The sequence below is a fragment of the Mirounga angustirostris genome, unplaced genomic scaffold, assembly GCF_029215605.1.
Source record: "Mirounga angustirostris isolate CCGP_5_RB_7025 unplaced genomic scaffold, mMirAng1.0.hap1 SCAF_15, whole genome shotgun sequence".
NCBI lineage: Eukaryota > Metazoa > Chordata > Mammalia > Carnivora > Phocidae > Mirounga > Mirounga angustirostris.
Window position 1 is genome coordinate 85,062,245 of NW_026991723.1, and position 27,360 is coordinate 85,089,604.

The 27,360-nt window shown below is 48.1% G+C and overlaps 1 protein-coding gene across 8 annotated transcripts in view; it reads left to right on the forward strand.

Moving 5' to 3' along the window:
* MVB12B (multivesicular body subunit 12B) overlaps positions 1 to 27,360 on the forward strand; it is a 268,277-nt gene that overhangs the window by 175,947 nt on the left and 64,970 nt on the right. For all 8 annotated transcript variants that reach the window (XM_064579178.1, XM_064579180.1, XM_064579179.1 and 5 more), the window contains one exon: positions 11,718 to 11,812. In XM_064579178.1, coding sequence (XP_064435248.1) covers positions 11,718 to 11,812 — 95 coding nt within the window. The remainder of the gene's footprint in view (positions 1 to 11,717; positions 11,813 to 27,360) is intronic.

Genomic DNA, 27,360 nt, shown 5'->3' on the forward strand with positions numbered 1-27,360 from the left:
CCTTAAACTTCTGTGGCTCCATTGTCTTCAGGCACATAGTATGATAGAGTTGAAAAGTCTGAAATCACCATCAGGCTCTGCCAGGATTCATCTAGTGGTGGTTCTCTCTTCATTGCCATTCTCGAGTCCTGTCAGCCCGATTGGCTTCCTTCTTTAGGCCTTTTTTTGTTTTTAATGTTTTTTAGATCAGGAAGTATTTTCAGCTTTACTACAGTATACTCAGTATACGATAAACTGCACATGTTGAAATAGAATTTGATGAGCTTTGATGTATATGCACACTTATAATACCATCACCAAAATCAAGGTCGTGCATGTATCTACCACCCCCAAAACTTCCTTGTGTTCCTTCGTAGTCCACCCTCCCTCCTCAGGCCAACCACTGATCTGCTTTCTTTCCCTATGGGTTAGTTCGTATTTCCTAGAATGTTCCATAATATAATGGAATAATACCACATGTACTTTTTACCTAGTGTATTTTACTTGGCATTAGTATCTTGAGATTTATCTACCTCGGGTGCATCAATAGTTTGTTTCCATTTTATTGTTGAGTAGTATCCCTCGTGTGGATGTTCTTCAGTATATTAAATCACCTATTGCTGGATGTCTGGGTTGTTTTTTTATTACAAACAAAGCTGCTTAGTGCATTTGTGTCCAGATCTTCCTACAGACCTACGCTTTCATTCCTCTTGGGTAAAAACCAAGTGGTGTAATGGCTGGCTCAAATGATAGGATGTATTGAACTTTCGAAGAAACTGCTAATTGTTTCCTGCAGTGGTTGTACCATTTTACATTCCCACCAACAATGCATAAGAGTTCCAGCTTCTCCCTACCTGATTTTTGCCATTCTAGAAGATACGTGTTCGCATTGTACTGTGGCTTCAGTGAGCACCTCCCTAATGACCGGGGATGTTGGATGTCTTTTCGTGTGCTGATTTACCATTCATACATTTTCTTTAGTGAAGTGTCTGTTCTGATCTTTTGGCCATTTTTTTTTTAATTGGACTGTTTGTCTTCTCTTAAGTTCTAAGAGTTCTGTAGAAATGCTGGCTATAAATTGGGTATGTGTTTACAGATAGCTTCTTCAGGTCTGTGGGTTATCTTTTCAATTATGTAACAAATCTTTTAAAGAACAAGAGTTTTAAGTGGTGGTGGAGTCCAGTTGATTAATTTTTTTCTCTTGTGTAGTTTGTGCTTTTTTGTGTGTCTTATTTAAGAAACTTTTGCCAAGCCTAAGGTCACAAAGATTTTCCTCTTTGTTTTCTTCTAGAAGAGGCCATGCTATGCCTGTGAAGTCAAGATGTGTTGAAATAAAAAGTATGCAATCCTAGGACTTCCAGACTTAATAATTTACCCTTTCTCTTTCCTCTTTTCTAAAAATAGTTCTGTGAACCTCTTGGGTCATTTTATATGTGCTGTGAGGTAAGCATCAAAGTTCATTTATTTGCATGTGGCTATCCAGTTGTTCCAACACCATTTGTTGAAAAGATTACCCTTTCTCCCTTGAATTGTCTTGGCACCTTTTGTTGAAAACTGATTGATCATATATGTGTGGATCTATTTCTGGACCCTCCATTCTGTTGCATTGATCTATATGGTCTGTCTTTACGCCCTGATACCACACCGTATTGATTATTGTAGCCTTACACTAAGTCTTGAAATTGGGAGTCTGGAAATCAGGATTTATTTAGCCATGAGTCTCTTTGTTGATTTTGCCTGGAATGTTGGAAGCCCTATTGACTTCTATATTTAGTTGTTGTTATTGTTTTTTAATTAGACAAGCTTTAAACTTTTTTTTTTTTTGGTTGTTACTTTTAATTGTTGTGATTTCTTTCCAACACCTAGAATATTCAGGTTGGTTCTCTGTGTTTATCATAATTTTCCTCCTCATCTCTGTGTTCATTCTTTACATTCTGAAATCTTGGGGGGCTTTTCCACAATATTACTGATTTAGGGTTTTTTTGCAATTTTATTTCTGTATTATTTCTAATGCAGATAACTTTATAACCTACAGTAAATTCTTTTTTAAAGCCAATGTTCTTATCTTGTTGTTTGACATTATTTTATAGACGTGCATGAGGATATATCTAGCCTGGATGTTGGCCAAAAGGCATCAGGGTGTGGGAATTATCCCCTCGTCTCATTTAGGTGCTCATTATTTGGTACATAATCTTCTGATTCTCATTACCTTTCTCTGTTCTCATTAGTTTTTGTAGAGCCTCAGTGATGGGAGGCTGGTTTTACCGGCCCAACAAATCATCCAGTCTTGGTTTTTCTAGGGCATGTATCACTTCATCCTCCTGATTTGATTTTTTTTTTCAACTACTGATTTTTTGTACCAGTGAGAGTGAATAAACAAGTGTCATTCCTCATTATTTTGGGGATACACTGTTTCTGTCTAGAGGGCCTGCCACGTGTGCCTGCTCTATCCCCCAAACCCAAGTTTATGTTCTCTAAGGGTTCGGTCACTGCCAATTCAGAAAAGGGACTCACAGGCTTGTCAGGGAACTGTGAGGTGGCTTTCGTGTGAGGAGCATCACGATCCAGTTCGGATAGCCAGACGCCTGGCTCCTCCTTCCTGCCTGGCTGCCCAGGCACTGTCACCTTCCTGCCATGCTGTGCCTGTTAAATCAACATGCAACCCTAGGCCTTCTGGACTTAATAATTTTGTCTCTTCCTTTCATCTTGTCTGGGATAGTTCTGTGACTCTTTTGGATCATTTCCTATTTTTATTCCTGCTCTGCTCCTTTTTTCCTTTATATGTATTGACAAACATTTGATAGCTCTGCCATTCGCCCTCACAGGGTTCCAGCAAATGGATAATAGGGGAAAGCAAAATCTTCAATTATCTTAGACCACTTTATCCTCAAACTAAATTCTCTTCCTTTAAAGATTTTATTTGAGAGAAAGAGAGAGAGAATGAGTGGGGGGAGGGGCAGAGTCAGAGAAGTAGGCTCCCCACTGAGCAGGGAGCCCGATGCGGGGCTCGATGCCAGGACCTCAGGATCATGACCTGAGCCAAAGGCAGATGCATAACCGACTGAGCCACCCAGGCGCACTTGAACTAAATTCGAAAATAGTTACTTGCCTGGCTGTAGCAAGTGAGTCTCGTCATTCTGCCTTTTTGAAAGTTGATTACCTTTTTTCCATGAGCACCTTTTTCTTTAATGAAGCATACCATCAAAACCAAGCCTTCGTTCTTGTTCTTACTACTCTTCTTAGCCCAACCCCACCAACTTCAGACCTCAGGCTTTTGTAGAGTTAGGTTCAACACATTGCCCTACAATAGTGGTTTGCAAACTTTTTGGTCTAGGACTTCTATATCTTTAAAAATTGAGGATTCCAAAGAGCTTTTGTTTACATGGCTTGTGTTTACCTATAATTACCTTATTAGAAGTTAAAATTGCGGGGCGCCTGGGTGGCTCAGATGGTTAAGCATCTGCCTTCGGCTCAGGTCATGATCCCAGGGTGCTGGGATCGAGTCCCACATCGGGCTCCCTGCTCAGCGGGAAGCCTGCTTCTCCCTCTCCCACTCCCCCTGCTTGTGTTCCTGCTCTCGCTATCTCTCTCTCTGTCAAATAAATAAAATCTTAAAAAAAAAAAAAAGTTAAAATTGCGAAGAATGAACATACAAGTATGCAAGGAGACCTCAGAGCGATGACCCCATAAGTCACGCAGCTTCTAAAAAATTCTTTCTGGGGCACCTGGGTGGCTCAGTCAGTTAAGGGTCTGACTCTTGGTTTCGACTCAGGTCATGGTCTCAGGGTTGTGGGATCAAGCCTGGCATCAGGCTCCCCGTTCAGCAGGGAGTCTGCTTGAGATTCTCTCCCTCTACCCCTCCCCCTGCTCATGCTCTCTCTCTCTAAAATAAATAAATCTTTAAAAAAAAATTCTGCTTGTGAGAGGAGAGTGAAAAACACGAGTGTTGTCTTAGGTTTTATTATGAAAACAGTTATGACCTAATGGACTCCCTGAAAGTGTCTTGGGAACCCACCCCTGAGGTCTCTGGAGGACACACTGAAAACTGCTGCCCCTAAAGGTGGTTTTAATACAACTGTCAGCTCCTGCAAAACAGAATGGGAGTTGTAGTTTCACACTACAAAGCTTCCTTTGCAAACGTGCATGCATGTGTGTTCACATGTGTGTGTGTAAGAGGTGAGAGATAGGGGCACCTGGGTGGCTCAGGTAGTTAAGTGTCTGCCTTTGGCTCAGGTCATGATCCCAGGGTCCTGGGATGGAGCCCCACATTGGGCTCCCTGCTCCACGGGAAGCCTGCTTCTCCCTCTCCCACTCCCCCTGCTTGTGTTCCCTCTCTGGCTGGCTGTCTCTCTGTCAAATAAATAAAATCTTCAAAAAAAAAAAAAAAAAAAAGAGGTGAGAGATGAAAGCGACGTCCATCTCTAACCATGAGTCTGCCTCTGCCTTACCAGCCCCCATTCCCTCCATGCTGCCCTGTGACAGTTGGAGGGGACATCAGGCATCACCACTGCCTGGGCAGAGCCATCTTCATTATATGTGGCCACTGGGTCCAGAAGATTAATGGTAACATTTTAAAAATTCACACAGACCTGGAATCAGCACTAGAAAATACAGATTTAAATTAACAAGGAAAAAGCAGAACCCCATCAAAGGAAATAAATCGTGCTGGCAACTATTGTCACCTAATAAAATGTCTTCTATAACTGAAGGGCTTTTATATGGAGCTGTCTGCAGCTTAGTGGCCATGTTAATTGAATGAGGTGCCTAAAACTGACTTGGGGGGGAAGAAATGAAATTTCCCTCAGCATCTATTTAGCCAGAACCGTTGTCAGCAGCCTGTGTGATGCTGACCTATTTGTTACACAATGGCCAGTCCCTCCTGTGGAGAGCAGTGATCGCTCAGCAGGGCATGTCCGTGTCCTCTGGGCTATCCCCTGCGTAGGGAATGGGGAGGAGAGCTTGGTACAGCCCCCCCTAAGATTTAGGGGCTCTTCTCGCTGGAATTCTACAGTGACCAGACAGATTTGGGAATAATAAGCCATCATTTGAGTCAAGTGGCAGAAATTGTTGGCCTCTGATGGTCAGTTTGTTCCAATGGTCCGAGGCCTGCTGGGGATGGTACTGGAAAGTCTTCATCTCTAGGTGCCTCCCTAGGTCGAGATGGTTTCCTGAGTCCTTAGGTCTCTCTCTTGGCCTGCTAGTGATCTTTATGAACTTTCTTAAAATCTAAAACACAGGGCTCTGCTTACGGAGTAATCAACAACTTTGGGGCCCATTGAAATGACCTCGCCAAACTTGCTGTCCACGGGGCCCCAGCAGCCGTCACACTCTTAGACTGCTCAGTGTGGCTGGAAGCCATAGAGTACCTGCTCGTTCTTAGAAACCTCTGCACTGGGTGCTTCAGAAGGGCTGAGCATCTAGGGTCCACGGTCTGCCCAAGTGCCTGGCTTCTTTCTTCTTTCCTCTGCTGGCAACACCCAGCATTATGAATGGCGTGTTCCTTTAATCCCTTTAGACAATTAGGCTGTGGGAAAGGAGCCAAGGTGTTGGGTTAACCCATCACAACTCCAAGTGTGAAAATGAGGATTTTGTATCTCTTCTCGCTAGATGCTACAGTAACAGGCGTGGGCTCTGTCTGTTAGTCTTCTAAAGTATTTCAAATGACTGTAAAATATTTCGTCAGACAGTTGTTCCATAATTTTTTAACCAGTCCCCTATTGTTTGAGATCTGATTCCAGTTTTTGGCATTATAAGCAATGCCATGATGAATGTATTTACTGTTTATGTAAAAATATTCATGACTCAGAAATAGCTGCATTTTCCAGTTAACCAGCCCTGTCCTGGGGATGAGAAAGAGACAAGTGGGAAGTTTTCATGTAAGTTTCCCCAAATTATCTCAAAGTACAAGTCAGAATCGGATTCACTCATTCATTCAGGTATTAGGTGATCTTCCAGGGCTCTCCTATTTTAAGTGCCCACCGTGTGCAGGGCGCTGTTCTAGGCTCTGGGGATATGGTGGAAAGTGTATGGAGATCATGCGCTGGTGATTGTGAACCAACCAATCAGTAGAGGGGGCAGGGTCTGCAGAGAGGAAAGTGGGGTGTCGTAAGAGTGACTGGAGGCAGGGTGCCCCAGCAGGCATCTGGGGGGTGGCCTGCCTGTGGGAGGAGCCAGCTTCTGGATAGCTGGAGGAAGAGTGTTTAAGGCAGAGGGAACAACAAGTACAGAGGCCCTGAGGCAGGAATGAGAGTGCGGGGAGCTGGCAAGGTTGGAGGATGTGAGTGCAGGGACCATGAACAAGACAAGCTCAGAGAGAAGGGACAGGCTGGAGCTTGCAGGACCTCCCAACCACAGGGCAGTTGGATTTCATTCTAATGCAGAGGGAGGGCACCAGCAGGTTCTGTCATGGTCCTGGACTGAGGCCCTCACAAGTGGGAAGCTAAAATAATGGCAGGAGTGGGAAGAATCAGAATAGGAGCTGTATGTGAAATTATAACAGACATTCTACTTGTCCATGCCCACCACGTGCCGGGTTCTGTGCTGTCTGCTCCGCCTGGTAGCGAGGTGTGCGTGAGGAGGCAACACGCTGTCCCTGAAGGGCACCCAGCTCCCGGGGGGTGGTGCTGGGACTTGAACCTATGTCAGGCTGACTCTAGGGTCGGTGCTGTTAACTGCCACCACTGCTCTGCCTTCCTGGGCATGTGGTTGGGCCGTGGGTTGTCCCATTCTGTTGCTTTTCCCTTCGTGACGTGATACCAGAGGGACTGTGGCCTGCCTGCCGGGGTCATCAAGCTAGTAAGTGACCGAGATGCTGAGTCCTTGGCATCATCACTTTCAAAAGGGTCTCGGGATGGACCATGCAGTCCTCACTCTGTATACCTGAGAGTCCAGATGATACAACAGGGTAACTTCTGGATAATATAATAACCCCCGGAGGACACGTGGACGCAGCTTTCTGTTTGTCAGCTTTACTTCTGAAGGCCCCTGTTCCCTGTTCTATCAAATGGAGTTAACTGTTCCTATCGGAAAAGGTTGCCGAGAGGATGAGGTGAGGGGTGTACATGAAGGAACCCAGACCAGTGCCTGGCACGGCGTCCACCCCTCCCCCCGCCCGGGGAACTAGAATCGCCTTTACTCTGAGGCTCTGCTGATTGCAGAGCCTCCCTGGTTCCTGTCGTCTGTCATTTTCAGGCTAATCTGACGCTGCAGTGCCCCTGGGCCGCTTCTCCTTCACCAGGTGACTTGCTCTTCCTCTTTAACCACAGGTTATCTGTCCCCTCGGCCCCAACTGTCCATTCTCATTATGGGAGGCTTTGCTGTGCCTTTTCGTCCTCCCATCCCCACATCCCCTCCTTCCTGTGTCTGAACAATGAAGTGAAAAGCAGCTCTTTGCAGCGTAGTGAACTTTTCTCCCTAAAGCTGTCCCTGGTCGGGGGCTTCTCTTCTCTCTGGATGCTGCCTCATACCCTCCTACAGCAGCAGCTAGAGCTGGAGTTCAGGGTGACTTCATTTCAGCTCACCCCATTCCTGTTGAGCAATGACTCTGTCTAAGATACAGTCAGGTCTGCGACTCGAATGCTGTTAATTTCACATGTGCTCTTATCAACCACACATTGTCTGTAGGAGGAGATGAGAAACTTTCTTTTTCTCTCTCCCACCCACCCCCACCACCTCCCGTAAATTCCCAGTCACCACCACTGGTTCCTTCTTACATCATACCCGTTTTCTTCCAGAGCAGAGAGGAGTGGGATGCCTGGTATAATACAGAGACCACTTGAGTCTGATTGGCAAAAACACACATGGGCAGAAATGGAGTCATAGACACTCTGGCAGTTTATATCAAAAAGATCCAGAGGTCTTGATGGAGTAGGTACAACACCTGATTTGGTCAACACGTGTCCAGTTATTGTCTACTCCAGGTCAAAAATTGTCCTAGAAAATGGGGTCCAAAATTGATGAGCTTTGGCCCTGTTCTTGAGGAGGTCACAGTCATGTTAGGAAGACAGGCTTGTATCAAATGCTTCAAGTATTTTGTGCAAACCGGAGAGAGGGGACATGCAGGCATGCAGTGAGCCTGGAACAAGCCCAGGGAAGGTTCCACCAAAGAAGGTATGCTTAGGTGGGGTCTTGAGGGATGAATAGGAGTTTGGAGTGTAGGTAAGGAAGAAATGGAGATTCTAGGAAGGGGAGCAGCCTGGATAAAGAGTCAGGCTAAGGCATGAACAGTACATGGCATATTCAGAGATTTACAGGACTTTCCCTCTTCCGGGTAGAGAGAGAAGTAAGCAGTGCAAGAGACAGAGTCAGGAAAGGTGGGCTGGTGTGTGAGGACAGTTAACGTCAGGGAATGGCTGGGGATGAGGTTGCCTTGGGAAGGCATGTGGAATGAGAGAGCTCAAGCAGAACCCGTACAAACAGCAACTTTTAAAAAGTTGGAGGAGGGGCCAGAAAGGACCATCTGCAAAGAAGAGAGGCTGGCCAAGGGAGGGAGGGTTTCGGATCGTGTTTGCCAGGCACAATCGGATGTCCCAGAGAAGCAGGAAAAGTTGAGACCAGGGAGTCCACGTTGGGCAGGCAGCTAAGGAGCCAGGCACCTTGGTTTCTCTGGTATATCCTTCATTTTTAAGTCCTGTGTACCATAGAATTTCCCCCAAACTGTTCAGAAGCTTGCAGCAGGACACTTTGGCAGGAACTGTGAAGGGTCTACACACAGTAAGTGCTCAATAATTGCAGTTTCACGAGAATCCCCACTGTAATTTGCTGCTCCATTCCGGTCTACCATGGCATCGCTGTTTTATTTCCTCACTTTCCCACACGCAGGCAATCTTTTAAAATTGCAAATTGGATCTTCTCACATCTCTGCTTAATCCTTCTAGATCAAGTCTGAGCTCATGCAGGGCCCCGCTGTGGTGTGGCCTTGCATCCCTCTTCTGCCTGGTCCCACACCCTCTCCTGGCCTTCAGGCTCCGGCCACTCCAGCTTCCTTCCAGGTCCTCCCTCCACCACACTTCCTGCCATGTAGGAGGCTCGCTACAGAGTCTGGAGCCCTGCTCCCCATCCTCCCTGCCTGGCGGTCCTCACTTCCCCCACACACAGCACTTCTACTTTCCCATTTGTAAGCAGGTGTTCCTGTAACTTTGTGGGTATTTTCATGCCCTCCCCCCTGCCCCGCCGCCCGGCTGCAGGGCGAGCTCGGTGCACATAGGGGCCCTGCTGTCCTGCCACCCTGAGGCCCCATCTGCATTTTCTCCTGCCAGACTCTCAGCCCCTCTTTAACCACTGCACGGCTGGGCCGACCCTGTTTTCTCTTCTGGCTTCTGCTTGGCATCTTTGCTGCCCCCCAGGTCTGCCTGTCTTCCAAAGTTCCTCTAACACCCACCTTGTCCATGAGCCTTCCTGAATGCCTCCAGCCCCTGGAGGGGCCACCGCACTGCACAGATGTGTGATGCCCTTAGTTTGGTTGGATGCACCTTTGGAAAGTGCTTTCAAGACTTAGAAATCTCAAGGTATGGCAGCCCTGCAGCATAGTTCTTCCCTGGCTTCTGGAAATTCCCTCACTGTGGAATGGTGGATGCAATAACAGCGCCCCCCTCAGCCAGCTTCATGGATGTGCAGCCAGCGCCGGCCCTCTAGGCCCCAGGCTCCGAAGGCCCCACGTTCGGCATACTGCTCTGTGTCAGCATCTCGAAATTCTGACTGAACCAGGGCCTCGTGTTCTCAGTTTGCACTGGGCCCTGCACTTGTCTTGTAGGGGCAGCGCGAGGAGCCAGATGAGACTGTGTGAGCTCTGCCTCCCCTGAGGCCTGGCACACGGCGGGCATCCTCTGCGGGGTTACCTGTCATCATTTTAGTTCTGCTCAACCACAGTCAATAATTCATTCTTCTGTTTGCTCAGCTTCATTGACTAAGTGCTGTGGTCAGAGGCGTTGATCAACTGTGTAAAACCCTTCTGCAGCTGCTCCTTATCCTCTCAGGGTCCCAAACCTGGCCAGCCTTCAGAGTCACCGCTGGAGCTTGTTAAAGACAGATTTCTGGCCACACCCCAGGCCCACTGACCCGGACTCCCCAGGGTCGTGGCTCTGACTCCGTATTGCGCTGTGCCCTCGTTTGCGCTGTGATATGGGCGGGACAGAGTTAGGAACCCTCGTCCTAGGGGATCAAGTCTTGCAGCTTGGCAGTGGTGGTTGTCCGTTCCAACCTGGCCTCAGCCTGCCTTTCCAGCCTCGCTGCCACTCGTACCCTGACCCTACGCCAGACTGTTGGCTTTCCCTGACCACCCAGTGAGTCCCTTTTACTCCATCAGTACCTGTGTCCTCCTCTGAGAAGGTGTCCCTAGAACCCTGGCCCCCTTATCGGAACTCTTGTGCTCACTCAGCACCCAGGCGCATGTGCTGTTGCATCTGGTGGTTTATTTCTACACCTCGATCCCCTGTAGCCTGGGAGCTCCTTCAGGGAGCTCATCTCTGCATCCTTCATTAGCATCAGTAATGAGCAGACACTCAGATTCACTCCACACATGTCAGAGTCTCCCTGTGCTTGGGTCTGCTGGTGCCCCCTCCCCCCAGCCCTGAGTCCAGCCAGTGCTTGGCAAGCCGCCCCCCACTGGCCACCCGGTTGAGCCAGGCTGTTCGTCGCACAGGTGTTTGCCTCAGTGCTCACGCTGCAGCCCAGCAAACCAAATGCCTTTACAGCCTTTGGTGCTCATCTTGTTGCCGAGAGACTCTGTGGGAACAGGTCTTGTCTAGAGAACCTTCCCTCCCGGGAGCCTTGTATGTACAAGAGTCATTCCTAGAGGTCATGCACTTGTTGTGTAAAAAAGGCAGCGTGTACAACATAAAACTTGTAACAAGTGCTCCCTTCCTCGGTCTTTTCCCTTTTGGAAATGACTGAGTGCGGCCAAAACTCAGGCTACCGAGCTAGTTCAAACCAATCCCCAGTCCTACCAGTAAGAGGCCTTATTGTTGTTTTATCCCTCAGACCTGTTGGGTTTGAAATATATTTCCTATCATTTTAATCTTTTTTGCATTTGCTAAAGGCAGCTGATGACCACACCAAATGGATTTTTTATTTTGAATACTCAGGCTCTGTGGGCACGGTGAGCTTTAATGACCAGCACCTGTGCCATAAAAAGACCGTGCTGGATCGATCAAAGGTGATTTCCTGAGCACCTACTGTGTGCTCTTGCCAGAGGACGAACATGCACACGTAGCAATTCAGAAGAGCATGCCATTCTGATTCTCAGTGGTTGTTCGTTTCCCTGGACTCACGTGGGAGTAATGATACTCAACACCTTCACTCACAAAGTGCTTCTTGCGCTGTTTTCAGCGGCCCTGCGAGACAGGAATGAAAGCCATCGGATGGAAAATGGAAGCAAGACGGCGGAACACACCAGGGCTCCTGTTCAGGGCCCACATGTTCTGCTCCTGCTGGCGTATTTTGCCCAGTGGGCAGAGATCTAGACTAAGTTGCCGACCTCCTTGAAGCGCGTCGCACATGCCATGAGGCTTGGGGAACCCCTTTCTTCCGCTTGAATGTTCCTCTTGGAATTGCAGAAGGTGGTTGCTTATGTCGGGAAACTTCTGAATTCCTTGGGGGGATTCGAGCTGTTGGGGGCCCCCCGCTCACCAGGGCGCCCCTGCTCTGTGCTGCAGTGTCTGTTGGTGGTGCGGGTGCTTTCGGAGCCTTGGGGAGTGCTCTGTGTGCCCTGTAACCTACTTTCTCCTCTGTCTCTCTCTTAGGCACATCTCACTAACGCTCCCTGCTACCTTCCGAGGGAGGAACAGCACTCGGGCCGACTATGAGTACCAGCACTCCAATCTGTATGCCATATCAGGTATGTGGGGCCTCTGCTCATGGCCAGCTACCGCGTCTGTGTCCCGGGCACCACCTCCCTCGGCGTGTCTCCTGGCTTCGAATGGCATCTGTCTTATGTCTCTTTTTCACCCTGCGAGGGGCCTGTCCCCTGCAGAGATCAGCCCTTTCCTTCCTTTGTGTCACCTCAGCACTTAAAGAAGGGCTAGATACTCAGCGCATTTTGAAACTAATGATGAAAAACAATGTGTGGATTTCACGAGCTTGAAGGGAGGTTTCCAGAGAATAGTCACTGCATTGTTCACCTGCCAGAGCCAGGGCGGGTTTCCCATGGGGTCTCGGGAGCAGCAGAGCTGAGGCCCAGCCCGCTCACCAGCCTGTGTCCAGGTCTGTCCTCACCTCTCATTTCCCAAAGCCAGGTTTGTGGCCAGAAGGGACGCGGGCGGTCTCCCCTCCCGCCCCCATCGTAAGGGTCTGTGATTTCTGAACTCGGCCTTGAAATGGATGGTGGTACCTTGGCAGGGACCTCAGCAGTGCGAGTTTGCCTTTCCACCTTCACCCAGGGAGGGAGCGCTTATAGGCCTGATTGCAGAGTGGAGATTCATTAGGTGCCTAGCAGCTAAGAGCCGGGGAAACCCACAAGCTCACCTCCGATTATCCTCAGCCTCCGGTCGGGGGTGTTTGTAGCTAAGGGGGAAGTGGCAAATTGGTGCCCTTACCAGCGCACACCCTTAATGGTGAGTGACGTTTTGAACACGGGAACATGGCACTCATTCATGTACCATAATGAATCCGTTATTTAAAAGGTAATCTTTTTTCTAAAAATTGCAACTTGGGGTTACTAAATAGATGAAATAGAACAACGGTATAATTCATGTCAGTATCAGTTTCTCTTGTTATGATCACTCCCTAATAGGTTTGGAAGTGTAAGCAAAAGCCAGTTTTTCCATTTCTGGGTGGGGGAAAGGGAAGACCCAGGACGTCTTAAAGCCCTGGCCCCCGGTCCCCCCTCCAGGAGCCTGGCTCCCGAAGGGGCAGAGGGAGCGTGTTGTCTCAGAAAAGCACCTCCAGGGAGAATTTCTTTTGTGCTGTGGCTATTTCAGCAAAGTAGACAAGGAGCATAACAAGTGTGGAAAGATGACCTATTTTGTACAAAAGCTGACTATTTCCCCAGATGCCGCGTGGCATAGTGGCGCAAAACAGGTCTGCGAAACCCAGCAGGGTGGCCCCGTTCCGAATGCGCAGTTGGAAAGCTCAGTCAAAGGAGATGCCTTTTTCCCTCCAGCTTGCAAACCTTTTTCCGGCCATGGTGTTCAGCTCCCCCCGCCTTACCTGGATTTTCTGATGCCTTTACCAGCTGTTGACATTTCTGCAGAAAAGGGCCCACAGAGCGAAATCTCCTCTGGTTTGGCAGGAATGTTCCTGTCTGCCTGTGGACCACTGCTTCCTCGCCCAGCAGCTTTGATGAGGTGTTGTCTGGGTTCATTTCAGCTGTGAGTTTAGCAACACCAAGGTAACAGCCTCAAGACACAGGGGAAGCCATTCAGAAACTTCCTGTTACATTTATGTAAGTGGCAGTTGGTCGGATTTTATCTTCCAAACAGAGGTAGTGGAGGCTGCCCTCCCCCCCCCCCCCCCGCCCCGCCTGGCAGCAGGCAGCCTCCAGCTCCTCAGCGGCTGCAGGCACCAAATTGTTCCACCAGGGTCCAAGACTGCTTTGTGGGAAGGCTGCCAGAAAGAGCCCGCAGGGCCCGCTGGCTCCATAAGGCCTGCAAGCTCAGCACTGGGCAACCATGGTGCAGCTGGGAAGCCTCCCCGCCCCCACCCCCACCGGCAGCCTGCCTGCGAGCTGTTCTGGTAGAAGGGAACAGAGACCACCTCTTCCCCCCCGCCCCGCGCCCCCCCCCATGAACAGCGTTTGGCACGGAGTAGCACGTCTCAATTTGGGGTTGCAGAGTTAAGGTTTCAAGTGGTTTATTCCAAAAACAGTCAAGGCAGAAGTGTGCCCCAGGCCCTCGCCCTTGCCCAGTGCCGGATGCACGGTAGCTGGAACTCTGCTGCTAATGGAACGAAGCTTCAGACTGTTGCGAACCGGCTCTGGCTCCGTCCACCGCAGGCTTCGGGGCTGAGCCTTTGGTGCAGACTCCTGGTATGCTCTGGTTCGTTCCTGGAAACACTTAATGACGGCTCCCTTCACGGGCAGGCCCTTCCGAAGAGAAGTAGATTTCCAAACTATGCAGTTTGAAAAGCGAGCAGCCCACGTTTAACTTGTATGTGTGGTTATTAAAGTAATATTTACTTTTCGATGTTTTCTCAAAGGCATACCCGTTAGTCTAGCCCCTCTCCTGTCCCTCTCACGGAGGCCTCCAGAGGGAGAGGCAGTGCTCAGAGTTGCTGAAGTAAGGGGAGGAGACACAGAGGTGCTCGTGAGCTGTTTATGGGAAGGAGGAAGGAGAGCCTTTAGCCCAGAGTCTGCGCTGCCCAGGAATACCCTCTATGACCTCTGGGGCAGGTGATCATCCTGAGGTGCTGCTCCAGTACCTCCGATGTCTGGGACCACCACGTCCGACCGGCCTGTTCCATCTCTGCGAGGTCCTCCCTTGTCCAGCTGAGCTCATGTTCATACCCGTCCAGCCATTTGGGGTACAGATGCGTCCATCGGCCAAAACGTGCCAACTGTTCAGCCAACAGCTCTCTCTCGCCCACACAAGTGGGGTGAGGGGCTTCTGCTAACTCGGTGCTGAAATCCTGAGAAGCTCATGTCCCTTGCTGTGCCATCTTGTACCCTCATCACACCGCCACAAAGCCCACCTTTGATCCTCACGTGTCCGCCAGTAAGAATTTCTTCTGAAAAATACTTAGAGGTGTACAGAAGGATTTACCATCAGGGATGAGCACTGCCGCTGCTTAAAAATAATACGCAGAGAAGGGGTTTGGGGGTGGGTCTCCTAAATGCCCAAAACAAAAGCAAAGGGTTAAATTATGAAACATCCTTACATTTGATGCCTTAACTCTTTAGGCATCAAAAAATAATGATTTGGATAAAAAGGTGTGGGTGAATGTTGTTAAGTGACAACCAGAATGGGCAATGTGTTCGCATTTAAAAAAATATCCAGGAACACCTGGGCGGCTCAGTCGGTTAAGCGCCCGACTCTTGATTTCCACTTAGGTCGTGATCCGAGGGTTGTGGGATCAAGCCCCACGTCAGGATCTGTGCTCAGTGTAGAGTCTGCTTAAGATTCTCCCTGTCCCTCTGCTCTTCCCCCTGCTTGCACACATGTTCTCTCTCTCTTTCTCCCCCACCACCGTAAATAAAAAATCCAAAGGTCTGGAAAGGTACCCACCAAGGTGTTTACAGTGGTTTTCACCAGACTTTCCTGCTCTTTTCTTCTTATTTCCTTCTTTGCAGTATCTCATTTCTGTATGTTGGCAAGTGTTACTTTTATAATAAAAAGTTTGGGGGCACCTGTGTGGCTCAGTCAGTTAAGTGCCCAACTCTTGGTTTCAGCTCAGGTCATGATCCTTGGGGTCCTGGGATTGAGCCCCACGTCAGGCTCCACACTCAGCACAGAGTCTGCTCCAGGATTCTCCGCCCCCCTCCCCCTGCTCGCTCTCAAACAAATAAATAAATCTTAGAAAAGAAGAAGTTTAGACCCTAAGCTCATTTGACATGCTCTTAATAAGCCGTGCTGGGCCCTGTGATCACCTTGCCTTTTCTCAGTGCTGCCAAGCCTCCTGACTCCCAGCAGGCTTCCGAATTCTACTGGAAGTCACTTCCAGGCCACAGATCAATAATTTTCCTATGGTCCTTTTAGAAAATATGGGGTTTTTTTTCCTTACTGTCCAGTTACTGGAACCTCCTGTCCACTGATGTACCCCAAAGACCACTTACCACCAGTCTAACACTGCGGTGGTACAGATGTGGACTGGTGTGAGAGCCCCGCTGCTTGGGCCATCTCCTCACCTGTCTTGTTCCTCACATCCCACATTACCATGTCACTCTTCTTGTTAGGGCCTGAGGATGATTTTCCTTGAAAGAGGCGATTGAAATCAAAGGGTATGTGCCTGGTTTGGCTCACTCTGTTAACCACATATGTTAGAGTTGGCAAACCACTTTTTTTTTTTTTTTTTTTTTAATGTTTGATAAATGGCAGCTCATGGGCTCACGCTCTCCCGGCAACATTCTAATGGGCGTGTCCCACTTAAGACCTTACCTCCTGGGGGGTGTGTTCTTGGGCCATGTTGATTTTCTAGATTCTACCCTAAAGCCCTACTCCTGAGAGTCCTTGTCAGGCTTTTGGGGGCTGTTAGTTTTCTTCTTAAGAATATCATCTCTGTTCTGGGGACGCCTGGGTGACTCGGTTAAGCAGCCAACTCTTGATTTCAGCTCAGGTCATCATCTCAGGGCCATGAGATTTAGCCCCGTGTCGGGCTCCACACTCAGTGCGGATTCTGCTTGAGATTCTCTCCCTCTACATCTCGCCCCCACCCCCGGCATGCTTGCTCTCTCTCCACCTCTCTTTCTCTCTCTCTCTCAAATAAATAAACCTTAATGTATATATATATTCTCTGTCCTGGAAAGTCTTCTGCTCTAGTCCTGAATGACAGCCTCCTATACTTTTTGTTCCCCTTAGAATTATTTTAGATGTCTAGATGTCTGACCATTTATTTCTAGTCCAACTATTCCAGAAAGATACAAGGCAGTTCCAAAAATACATGTAACCAAATGAAAATGGAAGTGAAAAAATAAGAGCGAACAAAAATATAGGATAGAAAAGGAGGGTGAAACTGTGGGTGTGGTTTTGGACAAAGCGGATTCTGGATTTGAATCAGGACAGTCTCTCTATGGATGAGATTAAAACCAAGCTGGTTGCTTGGGAAGAACCTAACTATTCCTTTTATGGAATTCTTCCTCATAAAGAGGGCCCTGTACAAGGCTGTGGACAACAGAACAGCCACTTTTCAGTGAGTTTGAGGACGGCCTGGGTGCCCATGTATCAGGGGATCTGCTCGTGTTTGAAACCCCTAACACGCTTGGCGGTTGAGTGAGAGGTTTCTTAAATGTTCTTGTGTTGGGTGTCACGTGTCTTAGGGACTGGAGACATGGGGGATGTCAGGAATGAGGGGCTCCCTGGCCTCCGGTCCAACCTGGAGGACGCACCCATGTCGGAGGCTCCCCGTATGGAGCAGCTTAGCCCTGAGGTGCCTAGGATTGCTTTTCCTGAGCAAGGAATGTCTGCTATCTGTCTTTAGGGCGGTTTTACTTAAAGAAACAGGATGCAATAGGTATGGAAAACCATGCTGTGCCATTCTTTTGTTTTGTTGTTATCAACTGATTTATATCTCCAAGTGAAGATTTTTTTTTTCCCAAAGAACTTATTTTTCTCCCTTTTGAAAAAATTGGCATAGTAGTGTAAAATAGTAGAATTAAGCAAATGTACATTGGAACTGGCATGTAATAAAACCAAAAATCTCAAACAGCCCATGAATTCAGGTTGAGCCACAATGCAAAAACACAGTGCAGGAAGCTGAGGGGTCCGGCTTCCCTTCCATTTCGTCCGTCGGCAGATTGCCTTGTTGACATCTTCATTTATCCACCAGCGTTAGGCTGACCATGGAATTGGTTGCCCACACCGTCCCTTCTGAGAGTCAAAGGGGCTCCCACTTGTACCCGGACAAAAGCTGTAACCTGGAACTGTCCCAGCAGACAGGGTGGTGTGGGGTGTGGTCATCCTGCCTTTAGCTTTCTCAATCTTTTCATTTTTTCCAGTGTTCCTTCTGATGGCTGGAAAAGCCCTTTTATTGCCTTCCACAGCTGTTCCCTATTAAAAACCAGTCCCTTTTCAAGATGTTGGGCCAGGACGCCCGTGAGCATGGGCAAGCCTGAGTCCATGGGCTCGTTGCTTTGGCTCACAACAACTTGTGCAGAGAGGAGGAGGATTTCCTCTGAAACAGAACCGTGTACGAGCCGTGTGTAACTCTGACATCAGACCAGGAAAGCACAAAGCAATTAAAAATAATTAATGATTTCTGAATATCAGCCTTCTCCATGCAGTTTTAATCTAGTCCTCATTTAAATTGGAAAATGGACATTTAATTATCAGTATTATGAAATTCATGATTTATATATTTCATCCAATTGGATAAAATTTCTGCCACCAGCTCTTCATCTTATTACCAAAAAAAAAAAGAAAGAAATCTGAATATATTACGGTGTGATCATTGAAAAACTCCTCTGCAATACACCAAACAATTATAAACATATTTTGCTTTCATTTGTAGTGGTTACATTATTTCTATCTTTTAATTGGGGGGGGGGAATCTCACCTGGAAAATTGAAAGTAAACTTAATACTTTCGTGATCGTAAAGCATGGCCAGGCTGGAAAATGAAGGCTAAAAGACCAAAACAATAGGGTGCTTGAGAAAGACTGGCTTTTTTTTCTGCGTAAGGTGTTCTAACCCACAGCTGCTCCATGCGCAGGGTTGACGGTATTCTGGCAGAATCTGTGTCCGTGTTTTCCATGCGCGTGGCCGTGGTTCTCCTTTTCCCCTGCGTTCGGGTGAGTGTCAGCCGTGCGTGGGTTGAGTGACGATGTTACCGATAACCGCAAATGAGGGAACCCCAGTGTCTTCCAGCGGAAGCCCCCATAAGTCAAACTGCCAGGCAACCTCTGCATTCGCAGGCACCTCCCCACCCCCGTGGCCTTTGTCCTTCATGAACGTGTTCGTGTGGCTTACGTGGCCTTGCATCCAGACCCCTGCCTCCCTTTGCCCTCCACCGAGGGTTTTCAGAACCACCAAGGACTGGTCGGAGACTTGGTGGGGGAGCATGGGGGAGGGTGGCAGGGATCCAGGGGAGAGAGAAGCACCCGTTTGACATAGCCACAGATAATAGCAGATGGGGGAAATCCCTGAATGAAGCGAAAAAATATTTATAATAATGGCACTCAGATCAGGGAGGAAATAAGTCATTTTAGAGGCATATAAATTTTTATCATCACCTCCAACAGCCATGCGTCCCTTGTCTATCCATCTATTCTTGCCCTGACTGACAACAAAATCGAGTGCAAAGAAAAATATAATAAGAAAAAGAAGAAATGAATGGGAGCGGATGGGGAATTGATCGCATCGTGTATTTGTAGATCCTGATGTAAAAGGTGCAGTTGACAGGTGGCCAGCTTCGCTCTGTACACAACCATGTGTGTGCTGTCAGGCGCACACACGCTGCCTTGTTTCGATTGATGAATTGCCTGCTTTCTTGATTAAACCTTCCGTCACTTAAGAAACAAAAAGCCTGTGTTTAGATGGCAGAGTGGGACATGTCAAAAAAATCTGCCTCCTTTACCTTTGTGCAGATGTTGGGCACAGACTGTAACATGTATTATTAAAATGAATGTGGCATTTACTGTGCATTATTCCTTTCCTGGGAGAAAGGACTATAAATTATATGCTAATAATAAGCTTTAACCCTTTCGAAATGCAAAAGATTTAAGAGTGCAAATATTCATGTAGGCCTGGCTAATTGGATGTGCTTTTATACATCCGCCGTGATGGCTATGTCACTGAAGTTAATGAACAGCGTGTGCGGGCAAACACACAGGGCGCTCGGGGAACGCTCGCCTCCTGGAGGTGTTCCGCTCTGCAGGGGCCTCCTCTAGGAGCTCCCAGAGAGAGAGAGACCCCGAGCCCCCTCCGCTGTGCTCTGGATCATCTTACTTCGGATCAAGTATGGATGCACAGCCATGGCTAGTGGCCCCAGCGAGTCTCCTGGAGCCGAGCGTCAGGGGTGGTCCTCTCTTGGCTTTCCTGCATCCCTGTTTTCGGGGCTGGCTGGGCTGAGGCCTGGCAGTACCAGGCATTGGTGCCTCGCACTTGTCCTTCTTCCTTGACATGGCTCATCTAGGCTCAGTCCATTGCCCAGGTGGCAGACTCATCTCCCCGAAGTAGAACTCCGCAGAGCAAACCTTCACCAGCCTGCCCCAGTCCACGGCCAGTGGCGTTATCCACACCTCACTTGCCTGGCAGGGAGGCTGTCTGGTGGCCAGTCTCTACTTTTCCAGTGCCTTCTCTCCATTTCTCTTCGCCTGTGCTCCCCACCACCTCTGTCACTCCTGGGTCCTCACCTTTGTCTCTTTGTGCCTTTTCCCCTGCCAGTCAAATGGCCCAGACTGAACTAATTCCTCTGTGGGTCCATCTTTGAGGGCCTGTCCCCAAACTGCCTCTTCCAGGAAGCTTTTCTGAGTCCCTTCTGTGTGGGTCTGCTCCCTTCCTGGTGAGCTCCCACACTGCTTTGTGCTGTGTGAGCACTTTGAGGAAGGAGGCTGCCTTCAATCCTTTTTGAATCACTCCTCTGTTCGTTTAGCAGACCCTGAGAGCTTCCATGCGTCTAGCCCCATGTTCCCTCCCGAGGACCACAGGAAGCCGGTGGAAGAAGGGTCAGCAGCTGACCGATGGGGCATGTGGAGTCCGAAGCACACGTGGCCATCCCAGCAGAGTCTCTGTGAATGACCACACGGGTTGCGCACCACGCAACACACGCAAACGGCCCCCCGCCAGGGCCTTGCCACAGTCCCGCGTGACGTTGCCTTGGGCAAGTCACTCGAAGCTAGTTATTCATAGCTGTGAAATGATTGGCTAATGACTGCCACCTTCCCAGCACAGGGGGGTGTATCTGGATCTGGGGTGTATGAGAACATTTTGTAAGTCGGGAAGCAGCGCAGGAATGGCCCCCTTCTCTCCACACTCACCTCCCCTGCAGGGCTGTGATCAGAGCAGGAGCCCAAAGATTTGTGGAGAATTATCGCTCAGGACACACTGGCTCCTGCCCAGCATGGCCTTCACCTTCTTAGCCCTCTCTTCTATAGTTTTATAGATAAGATTACTTCTCTGTCATCAGCGTGCTTGGAGAAAATCTCTGCCTCAGTCCAAACAAACTTGCAATAAAGGCTCTCTGGCCTGGCTCAGCTCGGCACCCTCTGCAAACTGAGATACTCTGTCACGCATCGTCACTTAGAAGTGGGCTATTTTCTGTGGCTGGCAGCCCCCAAGCCCTCTCTCAGGAGGGTGACAGAATGATGGCTTGGGGCAGGAAGGAGAGGAGTGCTTGGCAGAGTGAGCTGGCAACTTCTATAAAATCTTCCAATGTGCCTTTGGTTTTTTTGGAGGAAAAGTACTTGGGTAGGGGGCGGAGGGACTGCTTTCTGCCCCAGGCTTTCATTTCTGCTTCATCCTGTGCTCTGTGGGTAGGAGAACGTTAAGACTTTTTCCAGTTTCGTCATTGTAAAAGAAAAAAAAAATTATTAGGTGACAGATATTTCGGTGCTCTTGAAGGGTGGCCACCCTCCCACTGTGCTTTCGTTCTCTCTCTGGTTTCTCAGCAAGGCCAAGATTAGGCAGTGTTGGTTTAATGGCCCACGTCCTCCACTCAAACCCAAGAGCAAGGCAGCTGAGGGGCAGTGGGAGGACCCAGGGCAGGAGCCGGGAATGCCAGGTTCAGGCCCCATTCTCCCACTAACTAGCCCCATAACAGCTTACTGGATCTAACTGCCTGGATCTCCCAGTGTCCATAATGGTCACAAGAGCATCAGTAATTTAAACAGAGCAATATTTCCCGGAAGCTTCCTGTGCGCCAGACATGGTCTAGTATCTAAGGTGGCAGCGATCATACCCACCTCCCTGGGTTGAAGGTGCTGTGGGAAGGAGCCTCGCAGGGTGTGCGGATTGGGTGCCCAGGGTGTCACCAGCAAATGTGCAGCTTCGGCCCAGACTTCACAGGCATCCCATCCAAACACCACCTTGACCGCGAAGACCCTGAACGTGGGAACAACTCGAGAAAAACCAGCTTTCTGACACCCTTCTCCCCGTGTGCTTATCGTCCTTGTCTAGTTGTCAAGCAGAAATAGGCCTGCATTTGCCCGTCCTACTTCTCTTCCTGTCAGGCTGCGTGCCTGGGAGCCAGCAGCAGGGTCCTTTCTGGAAGCCTGGTCAGAGAAGTACTGAAAACAGGGGGAGCACACTTAATCCTCGCTCTTCGTCTGCTCTTAGCCTCTCTTCAGAGGCTTTCTCTGGGCTGAATGAAGTAGCCTGGCTGGCCAGACCTGCCTCAGGGCAGATGACATCAGATCAGCCTTCCGTTTCTTTTTCTAGCTCTGTCTCTCTCACGATAATAGACTGGCTTAGCGGCTGAGAGGGGGAAATGCTATAATTAAGGCAACTTCTTTAATTTAAACACATTTAGGGAGCTGAAGTTGTTTTTGCTTTTATTAAAATGGATTATATTAATTTATTTTAATAGTACCTAACCTTCCTCCAGCACTTAGCATGTACAAGACTCTGTAGTAAGCACTCTGCATGCATTTTGTCATTTAATCGAGATAAATCCTTACCAAGAAAACCTTACAAAAAACCTTTAGGGTTTGTATCATTACTACTATAATCTCTACTTTATAGGTATAGCACAGCTGCTCAAGCCTTATAAAACGAATCTCTCTTATATAAATGTTTATCTTTATAAATATTTTTATTTTACAGATAGAAAAAAAATGAGGTTTTGAGAGATTTGGGTCTTTCCACAGTTCTACTGCTAGTAAGGAGAAGGGCTGAGGTTTGAACCCAGGTCTCTCTGATCCAGCTGCTAAGCTCCAAATCCCCAACCCAAAGATGCAGCTGAGGTTGCATGTGACCATTTCCTTCCCCTCGTCAAATTGAGGTTGAGAATGGCACACACACCTAGAGTGAGTCACGCTGGGACTAACTTGGGATATTAGGTCTCAGCGTTGTTTAATACTCAGACGATTCCCTGGACCATCCTCTCTGGCACCCCATCAGCATGAGGCCCTTGACACTGGCTGACAACAACTCCTGAGTCCACAGAGCATCTGGAACAGTGGGCGTGGGTCCCGTTGGCTGTTGCTGGGCAGAACAGTGAAGGGATGAGCATGCAGCGCCTGCACTTAAGCTGAGTGGCCCTAGGTGAGGGGTTTACCCTGTCTGTGCCTTAGTTTCCTTATCTGTTAAACGGGGACGACCGTGGTTTGTTGGTGAGGCTTGGAATCATGCCTGGTATGCGGAAAGTGCCATAGGTGTGTTGCTATGATTGTAATTGTTCCATAGCCCCTCCTCCCACCACTTCTCAGAGCTTTCCTGACCGGGAAAGGGAATATTCCAGGATCCTCAAGGAACCTCCTCCCCATCAGTAGGTGGGGCTGCCACTGCTCTTGCTGTTGGAGACCTTTGTCTGGGGAGCTCTGGGCATCTAGATATCCCCTTACCATGGTTTTCTCTTAGCCCTGTGGTGACAGTGGGTGGCCCAAACCCACCACTTCACCTATCGGGACTGAACCTTAACTGTTCTCCTCCTCCTGACCCAGCTGTTCTCGGCCGTGCCCACGATGGGTCACTGGTTTGAACGGACAGTCACCTTAGGGCCTCCCCTGCTTTGAAGCGTCATTGTCTGGGTTGGGCCTCCTAGGATGCATCCAAGCCCGAGGTTCCCGAGCCATTGCTGACCCTGTGCGTTCCCTGTCAGAGCCCAGCCCACATTCCCCTCCTGCCTGGTTCCAGCTCCCCAACTTCTGCCATCGCCACTGCCGCCGAGCACCCCAGCTTCAGCCTTGCTGACTTACAATGGTAGGCATGGGGTCACATTCCAGGTGAGTGTCGGAGGCACTTAAGCTCCTGATGGTTTAATGAGTGGAGATGGGGGCGTTGGCAGAACCTGGGGAGGAGTTGGACAGCCACATAGGATTTGGGGATGAGATCAGAAGTTACCCTTCATCACACCCTATAAGCCTCCTCACTTTTGTAGTGGAAGAAATGCATTCATTTGCTAACATTAGGACAAAAGAAATTGTGATCTGAAGCCACCTTTCCTGTGGACAGCATCCATTGTCGTGCGTTCGGTGTTTGCGCCCTGAATACCCAGTGCATTTCCCCCTCTTTTTATTAATAACCAAGGATGGTCCTCACCTGTTTATGTTTAAAAAAAAAAAAAAATCTCAGTGCTCCAGCCTAGAATTTGGATGGAATATATTTATCACTTATCCCAGAGAAGGAGGCTCCTTCTTCCTCAGATTTGTCTTTTGATTGTCTCTAAGACAATGAGCGATGCACAACTCTCATTCAGGGCTGAGATCCTTTGTCAGAGTGCGGTTTCTCATGCCTGACTTGTTTTATAGCATGAACGATCTCATGATCCACTGGCGAGACAGCATCCATAATTTTGAATGAGAGAGTAAAGCTTGCCTCGTTGGCCCTAAGCATTGCTTCTGGTGACACACTTAGAGGTACTTAATCGCTTGCTACCTAGAGGCAATGAACACACCCATCTTTATGTTCCATTGCCCTGCGTGTTTACCTTAAGTATGCCCTGTGCTAACAAAACGCGCGTGTCACTCCTGTCGGAAGGTCCTTGGGCTCATGAATGACAAGAGTCCTCATTCACCCTTATTCTGCCAAAGACGGTTGTGCTGTCTTCTTTGGCCGTTGATGCCTTCCTGTGAAACTTTGGCCATCCGATTGGTTTCCCAGTTCTAAGAAAGTGGATCCATCTTTGGTGGGACCAGCTTGTTCAGTGCCGGGTTCTCTGCTGGAGTGCAGGATCCCTTCTGGGCGGCTAGCACAAGGATGCCTCTCACTCACTGGTGTGTGCCTGACCCCAACCCAGGGCCTAGGGGGCAGGAGGCACTCAAGGATCTCTGTTGTTCGATTGGTTCTTGAGACCCACCCTTTCCAGCTGTGTGACTTCGGACAGTTCCTGTGACATTTCAATGCATTTTCTCTACTGTAGTTTTGAGGATCAGAGATAATGTTTGTGAAGTACCTAGTACTGAATGAGCACCCAGAAATTGTAGCAGGTAGGACTGTCATAAATCCTGTTATTCCAATAAAGTGCTGCTTATTATTCTGGAAGCACTGGTCTTATTTACCCTACAGGTTGACACTCCCAGCCTGCCCCATCTCCCACCCCACCTAAAAATGCAATCAGGGGAGGGAGCAGCTGCTTCCCTAAGGAAGAACCAGAAGGGAACTCACACCTGCAGGGACCCTGCCCGGTACAGGGGACTTTTTGGCATAACATAAGGCAAACCCTCCATCCCAGGTCAGAAATCAGTAACTGCTTGAGATGTTAGTTTACTACTGGGTCAAATAATTTTAAAAACAAATCCTCAACATTTAAATTGGCCTCTGATTTATTCCTTCTCATCAAATTAGCTGTGATTGAGAAAGGATCATAGCTGTGTTCCACCCTTGAAATGGTTTGACTTTGTCTTTGTCTTTTGGTTTGTGGCTCTTTCTTTCCTGCCCCTCCTATCTCAGGACACTTTAGTGGGGAGGGAAAAAAAAGGAAAGAAGGGAAAAAAAAAAAACCACACACACACAAACCCAGCCCTTTCCTTGCCCCAGAATCCTTACATATCTGTGAGCCAGGACTTGGCTTAAGGGTACATCAGAGTCCTACCACCCACGGAGCACATCGCCAAGTCTCCTGCTCCGAAGCTCCCTGTCAGACCAGGGGCCCCCAAGCTCTGAGGCCTGTGCTGAAGACACAGCCGCAACCAAGGCATCCTTTCTCTGGGTTTGAGAGTGGACTGAATGACTTTCCAGATGTCCCCATCTTATGGGAGGACACCAGACTACCTATCGATGGTGAGAACCGTTCCTTTCTTCAGGCTACATTTTTTTAAAAAGATATTGTACCTTTTATTTGGATTTAATGAGGACAGACATTTTAATCAGAGGTTAGTCATTTATTTTTGCAAACTATTGTTTTGATTCATCATTTTTGCAGATAATTAAATGGTTCAGTTGGCACAGTGTGTCTACTTTATTAAAACAGGTAATTCTGGAAAAAAAAAAGATGCTATTTTTTGGATCACTGCACAAGAATTGCTTTTATCTTCATCTTTGAGCACGGTTTCTCATCGCTTTGCCAGAAGGCTCTCGTGTACAAGCATTTGGGGTCCTCTCTGGTCTGGCGGGGCTCGGCCTTGGATCATTGGGGTGTTAGCCGCTATGCCCTTTGAAACGGGAGATGAAGAGCACATTCTGCGCTGTTGCCTTTTAGAAAGACTCTTGGGTTTTAATTGGATTGGGGAAGAGAGCCTACAAGTTATGAACTTTACAGAGCAACAGTTCTTGTCCTGAAAACAGATTAATTGTAGCCCTCACAGTGGGTGGAGTTTAAAAGTCAATTACTGCTTGTCCTATTATAATTTACACACCTAAGATTTGAAAAAGTCTGTCACTTAGTATGAAAATGAAAAGGTTACGTTACTAGCTTGAGTATACGTATGAGTTTTCATTTGTAAATGCTTTAGCTACACGTATTTGTATGTATGCGACTTGTAGGGACAGAGCTATAATCTAACTACATCTGTGAGCAAGATTCCTTATGAGGAGTAACCTTTCAGATTCAGTTCCTTAAATCTATAATGGCTTAGAATGTAGCCCTTTGTCTGGCAGTGCAACCCACTTGTAGGCACCGTGGCCAGCCCCCACGGAGCCTCGGGAACGCTCCGCTCCTGGGCCACGAACCAGTCAGGGAATGGCCCTTAAGGGGTCAATTTTTTCAAAACAAATTGCTCGTGACATTTGCTTTCTTTGATTTTTCCATGTTTGTGTCCTGAATCAGTTAATTCACTCATTAAAAGGATTTATTTTCGGTGGACCAATTAAAACTTCGGAAGCTAATTTTTTGCTGAGCAGCGCAGACCTCTGAAAACACAATTTATAACCTGGCTCCTGCCCTTTTCCAGCGAGAGCTGTCTGGTGGTGCTGCAGCCTCTGGCGCTCGTGGAAGTACAGACCCTCCATCCTTTGTCCTCCCCTCTGGGTGAAGCTGCCGTGTGGGTGGGTTTCTCCCAGCCTCCATTGTTTTAAGGTGAACGGGCAGGTCTGAGAAGTCCAGCCCAGGAGTGGCACGCCACATTTGTTTGCTTGCATAAACCCCATAGTTTAATTTTTTTTAATAGGAAGCTGCTGTGTAGTTTGGATATTTAAACAGTTATTAACCAAATGACAATTAACAGATTGCATAGACAGATTTTCTTTTGAAAACCTCTGAAATTGAGTACAGTTTGCAAAACTATCACGGCATAGTAATGACAATGAATTTTGATTTCCCGGAACTGATATTAGACTCCTTATTAAACTATGTGCATCTGCTTTTAATTTACTCCAAATAATTGGAAAATGCAATGAAGCTTTCCAATTAAAGCACGGCTTTATGCTGTTTAATAATACCCCCATAATATTATAGCTTATGAAGTGACAGGTGAGTTGGTGTATGAATAAAACATAAAGGCAGCAATAAGGGACAGAAAACCGGAGACAGTTGTGGGGATTTTAAATGCTGGATGTAATTTGCATATATTAATCTCTTCTTTTCAGCCTTATCAGGCGTTCTTCAGTATTTGAAGTTAAAATAGCGTTGACAGGCGGGAGTACGCTTAGTTTTTTCAAGGATTTATTACTTGTATAATTTCTGATCTTTAATAAGCAGATATGACTGATCCTCATAGTTCTATAGAAATCGGTTAATTGTTCCAGATGGCGTGTACTGATTATGC